General features: G+C 42.1%; 2 protein-coding genes across 25 annotated transcripts in view; both read right to left on the reverse strand.

Moving 5' to 3' along the window:
* mapk8ip3 (mitogen-activated protein kinase 8 interacting protein 3) overlaps positions 1–3748 on the reverse strand; it is a 32100-nt gene extending 28352 nt beyond the window's left edge. For all 24 annotated transcript variants that reach the window (XM_023152104.3, XM_023152107.3, XM_012921729.4 and 21 more), the window contains exon 1: positions 2723–3748. In XM_023152104.3, the coding sequence (XP_023007872.1) occupies positions 2723–3028 (306 nt within the window). In that variant the 5' untranslated portion in view covers positions 3029–3748. The remainder of the gene's footprint in view (positions 1–2722) is intronic.
* Positions 3749–11646: 7898 nt separating this feature from the next.
* jpt2 (Jupiter microtubule associated homolog 2) lies at positions 11647–16017 on the reverse strand. Its single transcript, XM_004560635.4, has 5 exons — positions 15828–16017; positions 14924–15075; positions 14366–14517; positions 13678–13714; positions 11647–13055 (listed from the first exon to the last, which is right to left on the reverse strand). The coding sequence occupies exons 1-5, from the start codon at positions 15881–15883 to the stop codon at positions 12793–12795; spliced, it is 660 nt and encodes a 219-aa protein (XP_004560692.1). The 5' UTR covers positions 15884–16017; the 3' UTR covers positions 11647–12792.
* Positions 16018–16132: the final 115 nt, after the last annotated feature.

Raw genomic sequence — 16132 nt, forward strand, 5'->3', positions numbered from 1 at the left:
GCATTAGGAGGAGCAGAGGAAAATCTGAAATCTTTGAAATTATTATAAAATCTAGAGGTTAAGATAACATGTGGAGCATAGCTCGTTAATCCTTTGTATGTAAATCACATTAAGAGAGATGGGGAAAAGATGGCTGGAGACAAACACAGGATGTTTTAGCAGGAGATGCTACAAAATGGTTAAATTTGTGCTTGTGGGTATCTCGGTCGAACGCTTCATGAGTAAAAAGATGCGGCTGTTGTCTTTGTTTACCATTAGCTCTAATAACTTTGTAATGTGAGCTGCCTTTTCTGCTTGTTGTTGTCCATGTCTTGCAGGAGGAGGCATTATTGTTTTCCTCAGACTCTGTTTGCTTCTTTTTCCTCTTATTATCCTTAGACTCTTTCCGATCTGGCCTGGGCTGCCTCGCCTCTGCCGTAGCTTCATAAAACCCTCAGTCTGTTTCTTTCTCTCTGCTTTTGTTATTCTCACTCTCTCTCTGCTTCTCATGAGCACAAATCAGATTACAGTCCCAGACTCCCCCAGTGAGCTCTGTGTGCTATTGATTTCCTGTGACTTCTACCCATTTGCACATCATCCCATCCCCCTCTGCACCCCAGTGATGGAGAAAACTGTCTGTTTATTTGTCATCTAAGGTCATCAAACAAGTACAGGTTTGTGCAAAAGTGTGGGCAGCCCTGCACGAAACTTCAAATCTTAAATATGCAATGTCTTCGAGACAGCTTGTGCCAGAAGTGCAAAGAGAGATTTGCATGTGCGTGACAAAAATCTAGGCAAGAAAAGAGTCCCTGCTGACGACAAAGAGAAGATCTGAGTTCTATACAGTGTTTTGGGGGTTTTTGGCACACATATAAATAGCATGTAAAGGCATGCATTGTTGTTACAGTTTTCCTTTTCAGTTTCTGCAGAGGCACGACTGATGGCTCAGCACCTACTTTAACCTGCAGCACATGTTCATTTTCAAGTACTGGCCCTACAAAATCTCATTTTCACAATAAGCATTTTCAGTCTGTAATGATATTAAACCGAAGCTTAAATACAAGGCAGCTTAAAGTGAAAACAAACTAGATAACTAACAGAGGGGACGGCGCTGGGGAGAGCAGATGACAAAGTGGGCTAAAAGCTGAGCTAAGCTGACACCAGCAAGGCTGCCACTGATACTCTGAGGCCTCTTTGGATGGGAGGAGGATTAAAGTTGCTTTATGATGTCTGCCTGCAGGATCTCACTGCTGTTATGACACCACTCAGGTAAAAACAGAGGAGATAAAAGTGGCTGCAGGTGGAGTTCAGTCTGTAATTTAATAGCCCCGTATTGAAACACACTTTTTGTTGTTTGTGTTCCTGTTCTTTCACTGTTTTCGAGTGCAAACGCCCACACAGAGAGTCACGCTGACTGTGCCTTTATCTTCATGCATGTCCTGCTAACATGTCCTCCCTCACTTTGTGTTTGCATACTGTGTTTGTGTTATATTTGCATATACTTCTGCTGTGTTGTGTTAAAGTTTAAGGAAGGAGCACTTAAAATTCCATGTGTGATGATGGTGGTAGCAGCACTGTTAACGGTTAGCTGGAGTACTGGCAGGAAAAAAGTGATAATAAAAATCTGTAATAGTGACAAAGCTATTAACTTTAACTTTAAAGTTAAACAGCAATATTTGGAAAACTTGTAGTAACAGAATTAATCGATGTTAGATTTTAACTTCATTTCATAAAGAATCTGATGTTGATAAACAGACAACGAGGGTAAAACTGTAAGATGTCTTTTGTTTCAATGCATGTGCTTAACTTCAAAGGTCAGAAGGGGGGCACAGGGTGGCACTGCCCACCCCCAGAAATATGATTGTCTCAGACAGTTCTTACAGTACAGATGCGAGCTGGAGTATAATGAGTGATGGTGTATTACTTGTAGCACATTTACTCAAGTATGTTACTGAAGTTTTCCTGGTTTCTATTTCCACTTCACTATATTTTCAGTACAGTTATTATCCTTGTACTCCATACCATTTAATTTACTCTAATTTAGCAGATTTTAAAATTTAAATCTATGGATCTAAAAATCTATATTATTATTATTATTAACATTATTCATAAAACTCCCCGTAGCAACATGATTAACATGATTAAAATTGTCTCCAGTCGTAAGATTAAAGTGATAAAGATATAAATGGACCAATAACTATGATCCGGTAATGCAATGCTTAGGATTCTGCCATAAACCCATATTTGGATGCAGGATTACAACTTTTACTCACCTAAAGTATCTAAATACTTATTTATCATGTTGCAAAAACATTGTTTTAAACCAAAACAATGGTTTACCTTTATAATAACACCATCTGCATGTGGACTCGTAATTGATAATTATGATAATTGTGCCTAGTGTTTTCAACATTGCTGTGCACCCCTGCCTTGGTCTGCCCATCCCTGGGCCCCCTGATTTCAGAAATCCCGGAAACGTCCCTGTTGTTTACCTGGTTGACCCTCTTTAAAAGAAAAAGAAACTTCCAGTGGTGTCTCTATACTGATTTAAATATCCCTAAGTAATGTAAGCAGTGTGTTTACGAGTGACTGCAGTGCATTGACACTAATAATACGTTTAGCAATCCCTGTCACGGGCCTAAACATGAGTCACATGTGCCTACAGAACAGGACGGCTGGAAGTGATGATAATGACGGGCCTGCGGTGGCCGGTGGTGCTGTGTGGGGAGCTCTTTTAACGCACCTCCTCCGCCTGCTTGCGCAGCGCTTTCTCCCTCTCATACTGGGTGATGAGCTGCTCGTTGTCCTCCTTCAGCAGCTCCAGCTCCACCTCGTGCTCCTGGTTCTCCGTCAGCACCGCGTCGAGGTTTTCCAGGACGTTCACCACAAGCGGCATCAGCTCCTTCACCACCTCCTCATCGTAGCTGTGTATCAGCCGCTCGAACTCCCGGTAGATGCTGTTTGCCAGGCCCGACACCCGCTCTGACATCACGGAGCCGGAGCCGTAGTCGTCCTGGTAGACCACCTCGTCTATCTGCAGCTCCATCATCTTGGCAGCTGTGGTCCAGATGAAGCTGCGCCTCCTCTCAACAGTTTTTCAGGCCCTCCTAAAAGGCAAGGGTGTCACCGCTTTTGAATGCGCTCAGCACGGGGGAAGGGGCACATTCAATCACAGTCTGCCTTCAAAAAGGAGAACAGTCATGCCATTTTGCAGCAGGTTTACAGAACGGAGGCAGACTGTTGTGTGCGCATAACCTTGATTCCCCTGCTGAAAATATCGGTTCTAATAAACTGATATGAATAGACCCCCTCCTCCTCCTCCTCCTCCTCCCGCTCCTCCAGCCAGTTACGGGCTATCTCCTCCAGTCGCGGCCCTGTTATCCCTGTCCTCCGGCAGAAAGCATCAGATCCTGGGCGCTGTGGATGGGCACTGGGCCAGCCTGTAGATCGTCCATGCCGAGAAGCGAAACGCCTTCGTCGATGGTATTGCACCTGCCTCTCAGCAGCCGCAGCCATGGACCCCAGCCATTGCTGGCAGGGAAAATAAATAATTAATAAATAGGTAAATAAATATTCTAGTTAGTCTTCCCGATAATCGCCGATGGCCGATCCCCCACTATAGTCTCGTTTTATCCATATCTTTTCCTCTTCCGGCAGGCCGCCGATGCTGCTGGCCAGACTCGGGCGTTTTTTGGTGATGTCTCCCTGTGGGAGAGGCTCTCTGTGCTGCTCAGATGGAGGAGCCAGCTGACCGACTCTGGCTGACGTCACACCGTCTGCATAGAGCAAGCAGAGGCAGTGCGTCAAGTCAGCGAGGCAAAACCGGAAGTTGGCTGCAAAATTTCACAATAAGCTGCATAGGTTAGAGCAGAGTGCTAGCATATAATGGGCAGGTTTTTGACAGGGCTTCCACACAAACGCAAAGCAGAAGATGAAGCAAATATGTTTCCAAACTAACTTCCTTCCAAGCCAAATACTAGAAAATATGATGAGGCATATCTTATCTTGCTTTTGGCTTCACCTGCACAAGTGCCAAGGTAGGTCTCCCCAACAGAATTAGTTCCCCCTGCGTCGGGAGCACGCGCTGGGCTGTCCAAATCACGTACAAACAGTATCCCACATTCTTGATTTTTAGTTCACAAATACTTCTTATAAACTACTCCTGACCAATGACTACAGTCATTGCTGCTGACATTTTGGAGATCTTAGCTCTTTATACAGTAAAGTTACAGTGGGACACAAATAATATCAGGCTGATCCTGCCACAAATCACGGACAAACAGTATACCACAGTTGTTTATGTTTTTGAACCCATTTTGCACAGAGAGACATGAAACATGTTACTTTGTGTCTCTGTGCAGGCCAGGGCCAATTATATGCCGCAGCCTAAAGGCAGCTGAGTTGCAGAGGCCAGAGTGATCACCTGGCTTTGTGGCATAGCTGGCTCTGGCCTTGGACTGTGTGTTTTTACTTCACAGGCAAATTGGACACTGGACTGTTTTATCTTTTACTTTTTGATCATTGTGTTAATAAATTACCTTTTAGAATTTTATTGACTGTCATCTTTTTGCCTATGGCTGCGACATTGGTCAGACCTAGAATCTTTTTGTGTGTGTACAACTGTGGCAAAAGTGTTCCCTCAATGGCAGTGGCCTTCTGCAGCAGCTCAAAACAGCTGGAGGAGCTCGAGGAACGAGCCAATAGGATGAGCCGAAAGCGGGCAACATATGACAGACGCTCACATCCTATGTCAGTACCTCACTGGATCCGAGCTCATCTCAGGGAGCTGATCGGTCTGTATGAAATGATGAATAACTGTGAGTTATTGTGCCAAGACCTGCAGTTCCTCTAATGGCCACTTGAGTCTGTCTCTCCATAGACTCTCATGTTAAAATGTGCAACTGTAAAGCAGAAATAAACACGTTTACAGCTTGACACAGGGACCTTTTTGGTTTTGTGTGACTACTTTTCTCCTTCCCAAAAACTCTACCCTGTTTATATTTTATATACAAGTGAATTTATAATGTCAGTGCCTTTCCCAAGAGTCTTGGGGATCATCAAGATGTTTTTGGTAAATGTGAGAGGGCCTTTGGGACCTTGGTTTTCTCCTTGAACTCTCCCATGGATGCCATTTTTGCCCAGTCTCTACCTGATTGTTGAATCATGAACACTGACCTGCAGTTCTTTAGATGTTGTTCTGGTTCTTTTGTGGCCTCCTGGATGAGTCATTGCTGCACTCTTGGAGTAATTTTAGTAGGCTGGACACTCCTGGGAAGGTTCTAACCCTTTAATATGATCTATGGTTTCATAATTGGATCAATACGAACACAACTGGATTGATACTTTGTTTCTATCCTCAAAGTTCAGCATGTATCCCATTGTCCATCCATCCATACATTTATTCTGCAATTGCACAATGACAGACCGCCAGTCTGTCGCAGGACTACAGATTACACCGAGACACAGCCAATCTAATCCCACTATATCCCACTGAACTGTGCATTTTTAAAAGCTTGTTTTTATTAAAAATATTTTCATTCCAAGTCTTTATAGCCTATAACAAACTTACACAACAGAAGCTGACCCAAACTCCTTTAAAGACAGCACATTTACATTTCAGGTCTCTAAAAATCCACAGTATCAATACACAAGAAAACTGTGTTAACTAGTATATTACTGTGGGTTGTTAAACTTACAACATTGTTGTGTTGGTGTTCATGAAAATGTGTTCTGAACTTGGCAAATGTACGATGATTCAGCTCATAAATAATAACACACTGCTCTCCCCTACATAAGCTCCCTTTATAGGTTAAAAGTATCGGTATCTGCAATACTGCTCTTAATTTACTCGATAACGAAATTTGCAGGATGCACAGCACTGCTGCTGATAAGTAGCAAAATAACTGAATATGTCAGGAAATAGTTCACTAGATATATAAATAAGTAATTAAAATATACATTGACTTAGTTTAAAATGCTCTGTATTTCTATTTTTAAATAATTAATTACACATTTTTAATTAATTCTAGTTTTATTCCAGACCCCAATATACTGAGGGTGGGCTTGCACTTTGGGGTCCCCCAGTTGCTGCCCTATGTATTTGCATAATGATCTTAACTGCTTTCATAGAGAAACACCTTTAAAAAAGCCTTATAATTTAACTTATAACTTTCTTACAAGTGTGGTGTGTATTCTCAACATAGGAATGTACCGCATTAGGATTTAATGCCGCATTTGACCTCCGACCTTTTGTTCTGACTTGTCATACAGACTATAGTGAGGGTCAAAAAGATGATAATGTTATTTAGAGCTATGTTCCTTACTGCTTTTGGCAACATTTAGGAGATTATATACCAATATATGTGGATTCTAATATCACATATCCTGTCGTCCTGTATCTCTGTGAGGTCAGAGGTCAAATTTACAAATAAATACCTCTTATCTGTGACCTACTCCTACATAAAGTTTGTGTAATCAGAGTAAAACATCTGCCATATTTTAATACAATGGTTGCTACTAAAATGTTTGATTTTGAATAGAAGACAAGCACACATGTTCAGTCTAGGCTGAAAATGTACACATTTGTGTGACAATGAAAACATGCAATATTCACAATATAATTTTTTTTAGGACTTTATTAATGAATAAAAAAATCAATTTGGAATGCCCAATAAGATCGCAGGGCTCGCAAAATCGCCCGTCGGGTTATCATAAAGCCCGACGGGCGATTTTGCGAGCTCGATTTTGGTCGCCCGACCGAAGATATCGCTAGCTCCGGGACGTCGGGCTAGCGATTTTGCGAGCCCTGAGTTGTGTATTAGTTGACAAAAATAAAACCCCAATAATCTGACAATTCCCTCTGAGCAAGCACTCGGCGACAGTGGGGAGGAAAAACTTTCTGCAAGCTGCACTACATGAGAGACATCTTCATTAGGAGGCAAGATAAAGATCACTATTTTACATGTTTATAGTGAAATAAATTTATATTAAAAAAATACTTGTATGTGCATGAATATGTTAAGAAGCATATTTGATTGTTTGTTCTACTTTTTAAAATTTATTTATACTGTAAAACTGTTCATTTTCATTTGTTGCCTCAAGGCAACACTGCGCAGTTAGCCCAATTTTTTTCAGGCAATATAATGCATTGTGTAGAGATGTGTGTAGAGATGTGTTTGTGTGCATTTATATGATCATAGTCAATGTTTTTTACTTTAGAATCTACTCATAATTACAGGACATGGATGTAAAAACTTTTTATGCAAGGAAACCAAAGGAATGTGCACTTTCTGTCCTCAGAAAGTGAGGACAGTGAGTTTTCAGGGAGTGACAGTGAAGTAGAGGAGTGGATCCCTGAATGAGGTTTGAGGGACACTTAGGAGCTCAGGGGTCAGGGGTCAGTTGGTAAAGTAACTGTGTCTGTGTGTGTGTTAGTGCCCACATACCAAGCAGGTCTGGCCAGGATCTGGTATCAAGCCGGGACTTTGAGTAATCTGGGAGAGTAGAAAAGCGCTACATAAAAATCAGTCCATTCACTGTCTGAACAGAGTTTCAGCATGTTACTTTTGCACTGTTTTGCATGTTCTGGCACATGTTGTTATTGCATGGCTTGATTAAGGTACACATTATGCTGACATCTGGGGCCAGAGCTGAAACCGTTCTGGGCCAGCACAGGGCCAGAAGTGTGTCTACAACTGGCCCGTGGCTGCACACCACCTACAGATGGCCCACATACCGCAATGAATAACGGCCCTTTGGTGGCCCAGATCATGTTTGCCAGAGGTAATCTACACATGGGCCAGCACAGGACGACCAGGGTGTCTGAAACTGGCCTTGTGCTGGCCCATGTGTGGGCCACCTCTGGCAAACCAGGTCTGGGCCACCAAAGGGCCGTCATTCTTTGCGGTATGTGGGCCATGTGTAAGCACATTGTGTGGGCCTGATCCCTGCCATACCAATATTGCTGTGTGGGTGTCAGTGTGTGTGGTCATGTATTACTTATTGTTGTGGGGACACAAATTTGTTTACACACTCATATTATGAGGTCTCGCCTACTTTATGGGGACAAATTGCAAGGTAAATCATTCAATTTTAGGGTGAAGGCTTGAGTCAGGGTTAGGGTAAGGTTCAGGCAGGGACTTGTGATGGGTAGAGTCAGGATAAGTCTCCAGGAAATTAATGTAAGTTAATGTAATGTCCCCAAAATTTTTTGTGCGTGTGCGTGTGCGAACCCTACAGCTCGACCCACAGAGGAAAAGAAGCTTCTGATGAAAGGTTCACTTTCTAATATGGTTACAGCATGCTCTTTGTAGACCCTAATAATGAGCTCGTAAACATATCTGTGGTCTAATGCCATGAATGTCAGTATTACATCTGGGTCTTTCCACTTCTCTATGAGAGAATTGTACATCATATTACTGAGGAATATCACATGTACAGCGGGGATTGGAATCCTTTTGATTCGAGGCCAGACTTTACTGAACAACTGTTTGGCGATAGTATCAGCTTTTTCAGAAGAGCAGGGTGAGTCTGCATTTTCGACAATCTGCTTCACCAAGTCCTCAATACACATTTCCACAGAAGACTTGTATTTTTGAACCTCTCCAGCTGCCCTAAGGGCAGGATTCTGCAACGATTTGATCAAGTGATTTTTAATTGTATGAACCGTCACCCTGCGCATTAAGGGGTTCCTGTCATTCAGTAACTTTAACAAAGGTTTTTCTTTGCAAAGTGTTTGGAGCTCTTGGTAAATGGCCTTATCGAGACCTTTTAATTTTTTTTCATCTACATACAGGTCTTTGATGTTGACATCAGACACCACATTGTCAAAGAGCAGCTTGTGTAGTTTAGCTGAAGGTTTGTAGCGGGACGTTTTTTCAGCATGTGAGAGTACACCATGAATAAGTGCGCTCACGTGCTCATTTTTGCCAGCATCATAAGATCTGCCAGTAACTCCAGATGATGATTTTTCTCCCGGTATTGGAAATATAATATCTTTAAATTCGTTCAAAAGTGTCTGGGAGATATTGTCAGTTTCTGGTAGCTGGTCTTCATCATCCTCTGTTTTTCCACACCATGCGAAAAACCTTGTAAGTAGGTTTCGCTTCTTTCGAAACAGGTGGTCTTTGAATATCGAAATCACCACTTGTTGGTACGGCGAAGGTACAGCCAACGCAATGATAACAAGGTTAGGTGTAATACCCAGTACCTTTGTAATGTCTTTGAAAATTGCCTTTGCAAGACTTTTGATCCTCTTTTTTATATTTAGAGTTTCTTTTTTAAGTTGCGCCCACAGAGCTATGAAGAGACCCTGCTGAATCTCATCGGATGGCGACACATTGGCCTCTCTTGAGGCATGTGTGATTACTGCCTTTATGAGCTCTTTAACAAGCAACTGTTCCCCTGACAGTGGAGCTTCCACTGTCACATCATTACAAGGTGCAGAGGGCTCAGCCTCGCACACGTCACACTCCTTTGTGGAGTCCTTGGTGGGCTCAGGCACTGGTGCATCTTTTGGCCCCTCATGATTCAGTTGCTGGGTGCATGAATTGTGGCAACATGCACAGTGCTCTGATTTCTCCCCCAAGTTGACACCCGGCCCTTGGCCGAAACCACCCTCACAGTCCTTGATCATTGCCATGAGTTCCGTTAAGCAGATGTGAATCACCGATGATGTAATGCTGCCAAGTGAACGCATGGTGTTTTCATGTGGGCACCCTGTTTTCAGTGCACCCTACTGTTCGTCTGTCATAGTAATAAAGAAGTCCCTAATTTTGTCTTTTATATTATCCCTGGAAGAATTCATGTTTATATTTTCAGGCGTTTTCTGCAAACTATTGTGTTTGGCTGTGAAACACTAATGCTTCTTACTAAACTGAACGGGTAACTAACAGTTTCACTCAGTAGGTGGCAGCAAACTACAAACAATGGTTGCATTTTACACTCATCCGTTTTCATTAGAGGCAGAACCCAGAAGCACATCCAGGTTTAGGTCTACTGCTTGGTGCTACACGAAGGCTCAACAGACCAAAACTTACATACATTTGGATAAATCCAAGTAAGAAGAAACCATGTCAGTGAACATCCATAACCAGACATGGATTAGCCTACACCTAAACCTACTGATATGTTCACTGACTTTTTCTCTTAGTCTGGAAATGGACTTAATCAACCCATTACTCAATTGAATTGATTATCATGACCCTCACTAATATCCACTTAATAAGTTAAAAGTGATGTGCAAAACCCATCAGCCAAAGTAGTATAAATATTTTAACTTTTAGCAAACCCAGCAGGTTATTTAAGTGATTTCACATCATATTTTCAAACGGCTTGTCCATTGTTAATATATCCCACATAAGAGAAGAGCAGTCATGGAGTTGTTGCTCCTCATGATTTCTAACTAGTCAAGCTATTTAATATTTTTGTCCAGCCAGTCACTCAGAACCCATTTTTGTCATGTTTGAGTCACTTATAGCCACCACCTTCAGCTCAGGAGGACGCTAACAAGTCGAATGACCTGATAGATGTTTGCTGAACATGGTGGTTAACATCAGCACCTATTAAACCAACACAAAGACCCTGTTTTGTGTGGGCTGCTCGATACCATGAAGGAAGACCTCTGAACATCTCAGTTTTTATACATCTTAATACATTCTCAATCATCCAGGTAAGTAAATCTCCAAAAGTTGATTCTGTTCATCTGGACGTAGCGTTTTCAGTGGGAGAAAGTTTTCGTCACTTAAACAAGTGACTGCTTCGGTCTCAGCTGACTGCAGCTTTCCCCAGTCTTATACAGTACATTTGCAAAATGACTGAAACCAGCTCACTGAAGGAATAATGGGCTGGGAGGTCAGTTCCTTAATCTTAATTATGCAAATTCTCATGACCACTGATCAAAGACCACTGATCAATGGCCATGAGTACCATTCTCAGAGAGTTGGGGAATGGCTGCAATCACAGCTTTGTAAGATGGCGAAAGATGTACCCTTAGGCCCCCTCCTCGATTCAGAGATGACCTCCTTGACTCCGCTTAAACCAGCGTTCCTCCCTATCCAGGATGTTACATCCTCATCATTGAAACAGTGTCCACTGCCCTGTAGGTGTAAATAGACTGCAGAGTCCTGGCCTGATGAGGTAACTCTTCTATTTATAAGATTGAGGAAACCTGCAGTCAGCTGAGACTGAAGAAGTCACTTGTATGAGTGACGAAACGTTTCTCCCACTGAAAATGATACGTCCAGATGAACAGAATCAACTTTTGGACAGTTTTTATACACAAACACACAAGCAAACAGTGTTTTATGTGCTGTCATCTGTACCGTTGCTTCAAATAGAAATGTTTAAAAATTCTATACAGATTCTGTGGCTGCGAAGCAAAAATAAACTCCCTCCGGGCAGAAGTGGCCATTTTTGTATGTGGGGAGAAAAAAAGAAGCGGCTTCCAGAGAGTGCTGCCCGAGGACAAATTCAGACAAAAGCACCACTGTCAGTGATTCAAAATGGGACAGACAACACTGGATTGTATGTCAGATTTACACAAATCCTCATAAGCATCAACGGGAGAGACGAATTCCAGTTTAACAAAATGTACATGTTTAAATTAATCACCCCTGAGTGTTTCTCAGTTTTTAGTAGATGATGAATGCAGACACAGTAAACAAACTCTTACTGCAAAACAACCATTTTATTGCAATACACAGGATTTCTTTCTTCTGCTGCGCTCACTGCCTACCAGGCACATCGACACGGAGGAGACAGGCTGGCACCAGAACACCACAGGTCTGCCCCGAGATGAGTGTGAAAATGTGATTATCATCGAGCCCACCTGGACTTCAGGTAGGCCGCACGCTTGTCCAGAGTTCACTTTGTCTTCAAGCCGTTTTAATTTAAAACATAAACTGAGGCCTACCCCAAGCTAAAAGAAGGCAGATTATGTTCTCAGATAAAGCAAGCAATGAGGGCGAAGCAGAGAAAGTACCTGCACAATACATTCACATAAATCAAAATGGAATTTCTTTGAGGACACAGAAACATCTGGGGAGTAAACAGCTGTTTCAATTCCTAATCACAGATTGTGCTCTGTTGTACACGTTTTTAGTAAGGCATAATTAACAAAAAGGCTAGAGAGATGAAAGGATGCCAAGCTTATATCAGGCCTCAGTCACATGGATTGTTTCTTAAATTCTGAAATTAAGTGGTCATCCAATAAAGATCTGGCACTTCATAAATTAAACTGATGAGAGGCTGTGTTCACCCCAGAAAGCTCCCAAAAATTTGGGCAAATGTCTGCTGTGAAGTTTTTAGCCAAACCAAATTGCAGGTCAGTTTTAAATCTGAAAATTGTGCAAGTATGCCAAACTCTAAACCGTTCTTGAGATGCAGAAAAATTACACACAAAAATTAGATGATTGTGCCTCCAGACAAATTACTCTTACAAATGCTTGTAACACAAACAATGAAAACAGTAACTGCAAAGTTGAAACCAAACTGTGTTACAGTTAAAGTGATAAGGTGACAGCTAACCATTCAGCTGACTCATTGGTGATTGTAATGATTGCAGGTTTCATTATAGAAGAATATCAAGGAGAAGACAGATGGCAGGAAGTCAAAAACGAGGGATGAAAGTGCAAGATGTTGAGGACAACTTAGGAGCCCAGGCGTCAGGTGTGAACAACAACAATAACTGGGCTGTATTTAGGTGTACAGATCACATTCCATCAAAAGAGCAGTGTAGGAATGAGAGAAGATTAACAGGGGAGCACACAAAGAGGTTTATGGACACAAATTCGGAGAGGTGGCACGCTCAGCTGATCAGTAGAACACCACACTAGATTTTCCTCCAGGAGGGTTGAGGACCCTGTTGTGGGAGCGAGGCTTGGGTCCCAGGTGAGGCTCGTGGTTCTTCGGCGAAGTGTCATCAGGAAATGAGGAAGGTGTGGGTTCAGGCTCCGAGGGTGCCGAGACAGCAGCGGCAATGGCAGCGGGTGGCTCTTCCTTAGCTGGTGCATCGGCTGGGGGTGCAATTTCTTCTTTCGCCTCAGGCTGACTGGCTTTGGCTTCAGGAGCTTGAGGAACTGAAACAAACACACTGACATGTGATATCAAATTGGACACAGCCACCGTGACCCGACCCCCTGGTTTTTGCACTGTATGTGTTGTGTGTAGTGTGATGGACACCACCATGTTGATTTTTTGGATTCAGAAGTGATGATCATTAGACGAGAGCATGGAGTACCAAATTATAATCTAAAGCCAGAAAGCTTGAGTTCATGTAAGACACCACAAGCCCTGCCGTTTTCAAGTGCAGTTCACTAACTAACAGAGGAGGGGGAAATCACATATTTGTTACATTTGAGATCTAAGTGAAACTAGTAAGCTTTTTAAAAAAAAATAAAAATAAAATAATAATAATAATAGCAGAGATTGAGGATAGTTTATTGAGACTATCACATATTTTTATTGTTTGCATGAAGCTATATGCAGTTAAGCAGTGGAAATGCACAGATGAGAGCATAAATAGACTCAATTTATTTTTCTCTCTCATTAACTGAAGACTGATTAAAAGTTTAGGGTGTAAAACTTAGAAAACGGTACAATATGATTAAATCTGATCTGTCTGAACAGCAAGGCTTAGCAGAGGTAGTTTAATAGTATAATGCAAAGAAATTATACACAAAGAACATGTACAGTACTCACCTGGTGATTCAGGTTCAGGTCCCACACTTAGGTTGTCCTGTATTAAAAAAAACAAAACAGTAAAGATAAGGAAGAAAGAAAAAAACCCCACAGGTGTTCTTGTTTCACTGCACACAGTTAAAATTGAAATTAATAATGTTAATGGGTTAATGTCAAATAGACATGAGAACAGGACAAGAAAGTGCAATTATTATACATGACTGCATACATTTCTTTAGTTTTAAAGGTCATAATGGTTATGTTTGCCACATTTTTTTTTTACTTTTGCAAATAATCTGAATGACCCTCAGTACCTACAACTCAAAGGTTACCAATATCAGGACCTTTGTTGAGTCATTAAACAATGTGCTAAAGCTAGAGGTGGCTTCAGGCTTTCGTCCTGACTTAAACACACCTTTGCTGATTAGTAATCACAGACATCTACAATAACAGGCTGACATCAGCCAGGTTTGCAGTCACTATCTATGCAAATTAGAGATCATCTCTGAGGTTACCGTACCACCGGTCTCACTGGAGGCACAGACAGGTAGGTGTTAGGGTGGGGCTCAGTTAGTGTGTATTTATTAGAGATTATTATTGAAGTGCTGCCTGTCGCAAACCTATGTATTCCTCACTAAAGAGACTTTTTTTTTGCACAGGCTTGGAATAAAAATGTTCTGCAACTCATAAAATACAAGTCAAAAAGTACCTTTGGCTTATTTGGGTGGCTTCGGCTTGGACTTTGGGCAGGTCCCGTGCCTGCAGGCCCAAATATGTTGCTGGTTGGTCCACCTGGTGGCATGGGTCTCTGTGGTTGAGCAGCAGGCTCAGATTCACCAAATATTCCACTACTCTTTCCACCTATAAAAGATTAACCAACATACCATATAGTGACACGATCTTCAGCAATGGTAAAAAAATAAAATGCAATTTCTGTGTCCATTTCATAAAGAGTCACTCTTCTGTACCAGATGTAGCACATACCCAGTTTAGTTTTGCATACTGTGTGCACTTGCTAAATGGCAAGAATGTTCTGACCATTTCAGAGAAAAATATTTATGACCATCAGGGCAATCAAGTACCCTGAACTGTAAATAAACCCAGCTATACCAGAGTAATATGAGCAGGTGTATTATGTGCAGGCACAGAGAACAGCCAACATGTTTACAGTGGAAATTTAACATTGTAGTAATAGTTTTCACACTCTGAACATGGATTTGCAGAGACAGAAAAGCCAAAGCATCAGCCACCAGCAGGTTAATCTCACCTGGAGGATTGGAGCGTTTCGGTGCACTCTGGGCTTCCTCTGGTGGAGCAAAAACTTTGGAGGCCATCTTATTGGGTCTTTTTGATGCTGCAGAGTCCTCTTCATAGCCACCAAACAGATTGCTGGAGCCACCTCCAGGAGGCTGCAACACCCTACAGATTAACATACAAGTTAAATCTTTAAATAAACAGAATGCGGATTCATGTTTACAGTCTACTGTTACTGTCATGTCTTACATTCAAAGACTTGTAGGAAACGTTAAGTAACCGGGCTATAAATATGTTAGCTGGGCCAACTGAGCTAAATAACAGGTTACTTGATTATAGACTCGGGAATGGCGCCATATACGCATGGAAACCATTGTCTGCTATAGATTATATCAGACAGACGCTTTACTTTCTTTCGTTATTGAAAGTTTGATCATTCTACTTGGGGGAGCTGATCCGGAAACTGGTGCTTTCGAGATTTAAAAAAAAAAAAAAAAAAAAAAAAAAAAAAAAGCACCCGAACCTCTTGCTATAAGGAAAGTGTGACCATAACGCCTCTGTTGGCGGATACAAAGAAGAGCCTTCCGAGGAGCATTTCACACTTCCGCAGGCGCAGTAGACAACGCCTGAATGGCTAGCTCGAAAGCTATCATGACTAACAAGTTTGCTAACTCAAACCACTGCAGCTCCACTTAAGCGTCCACCCAGACATTTAAGCTTTCTGGGAGCACTGCGTGTTCGAGATATGCTTAAAGAAATTAGTGGAAGGAAAAAAAAAAAACCTACGAAGTTCTGACAGGCAACGTTATACTAAATTCTAGGCTGCTAACTGTCCGAGCTCCTGGCTGCAGTCGGAATAAAACGTTACTGGCGGCTCTTATTCGCACATAACCAAGCCGCGCAGCTGTTGTCTTTACCTTGAACTCGGTTTCGAACCACTATCCAACCCTTGAAACATGTTAGTCGAAGTCATGGTGGCTCTGTTTTGACCCTTCAAGTTTCCGAAGATAACTTCTTCGTCAGTTTGCCAACTGGACGACGAGCGAGTTCCCCCCTCTGCCTGCGCGTGCCCGGCTCAACTCCGTAGTGAAGAATTTCGAGCCCACCCAACTATGACACAGAGGATTATAACTGGTCCTCTGCCAAACTGAGGTGCGCTCGTTTCACTGCACCCAGACTCCCATTACGAGTGAAAGACTTTGGAGAAGCAACTGTGCATTGT

This window comes from Maylandia zebra, linkage group LG4, assembly GCF_041146795.1.
Source record: "Maylandia zebra isolate NMK-2024a linkage group LG4, Mzebra_GT3a, whole genome shotgun sequence".
In the NCBI taxonomy this organism is placed as follows: Eukaryota; Metazoa; Chordata; class Actinopteri; order Cichliformes; family Cichlidae; genus Maylandia; species Maylandia zebra.

Bases quoted from the DNA above. Each gene is read 5' to 3' on its own strand.
- jpt2 (XM_004560635.4), bottom strand. From the start codon at position 15,883: ATGACTTCGACTAACATGTTTCAAGGGTTGGATAGTGGTTCGAAACCG. The intron at 13,715-14,365 runs GTACTTTTTGAC...TTTTTAATACAG, and splicing joins GCCACCCAAATAAGCCAAAG to GACAACCTAAGTGTGGGACC. The intron at 13,056-13,677 runs GTGAGTACTGTA...TGTTTGTTTCAG, and splicing joins ACCTGAACCTGAATCACCAG to TTCCTCAAGCTCCTGAAGCC.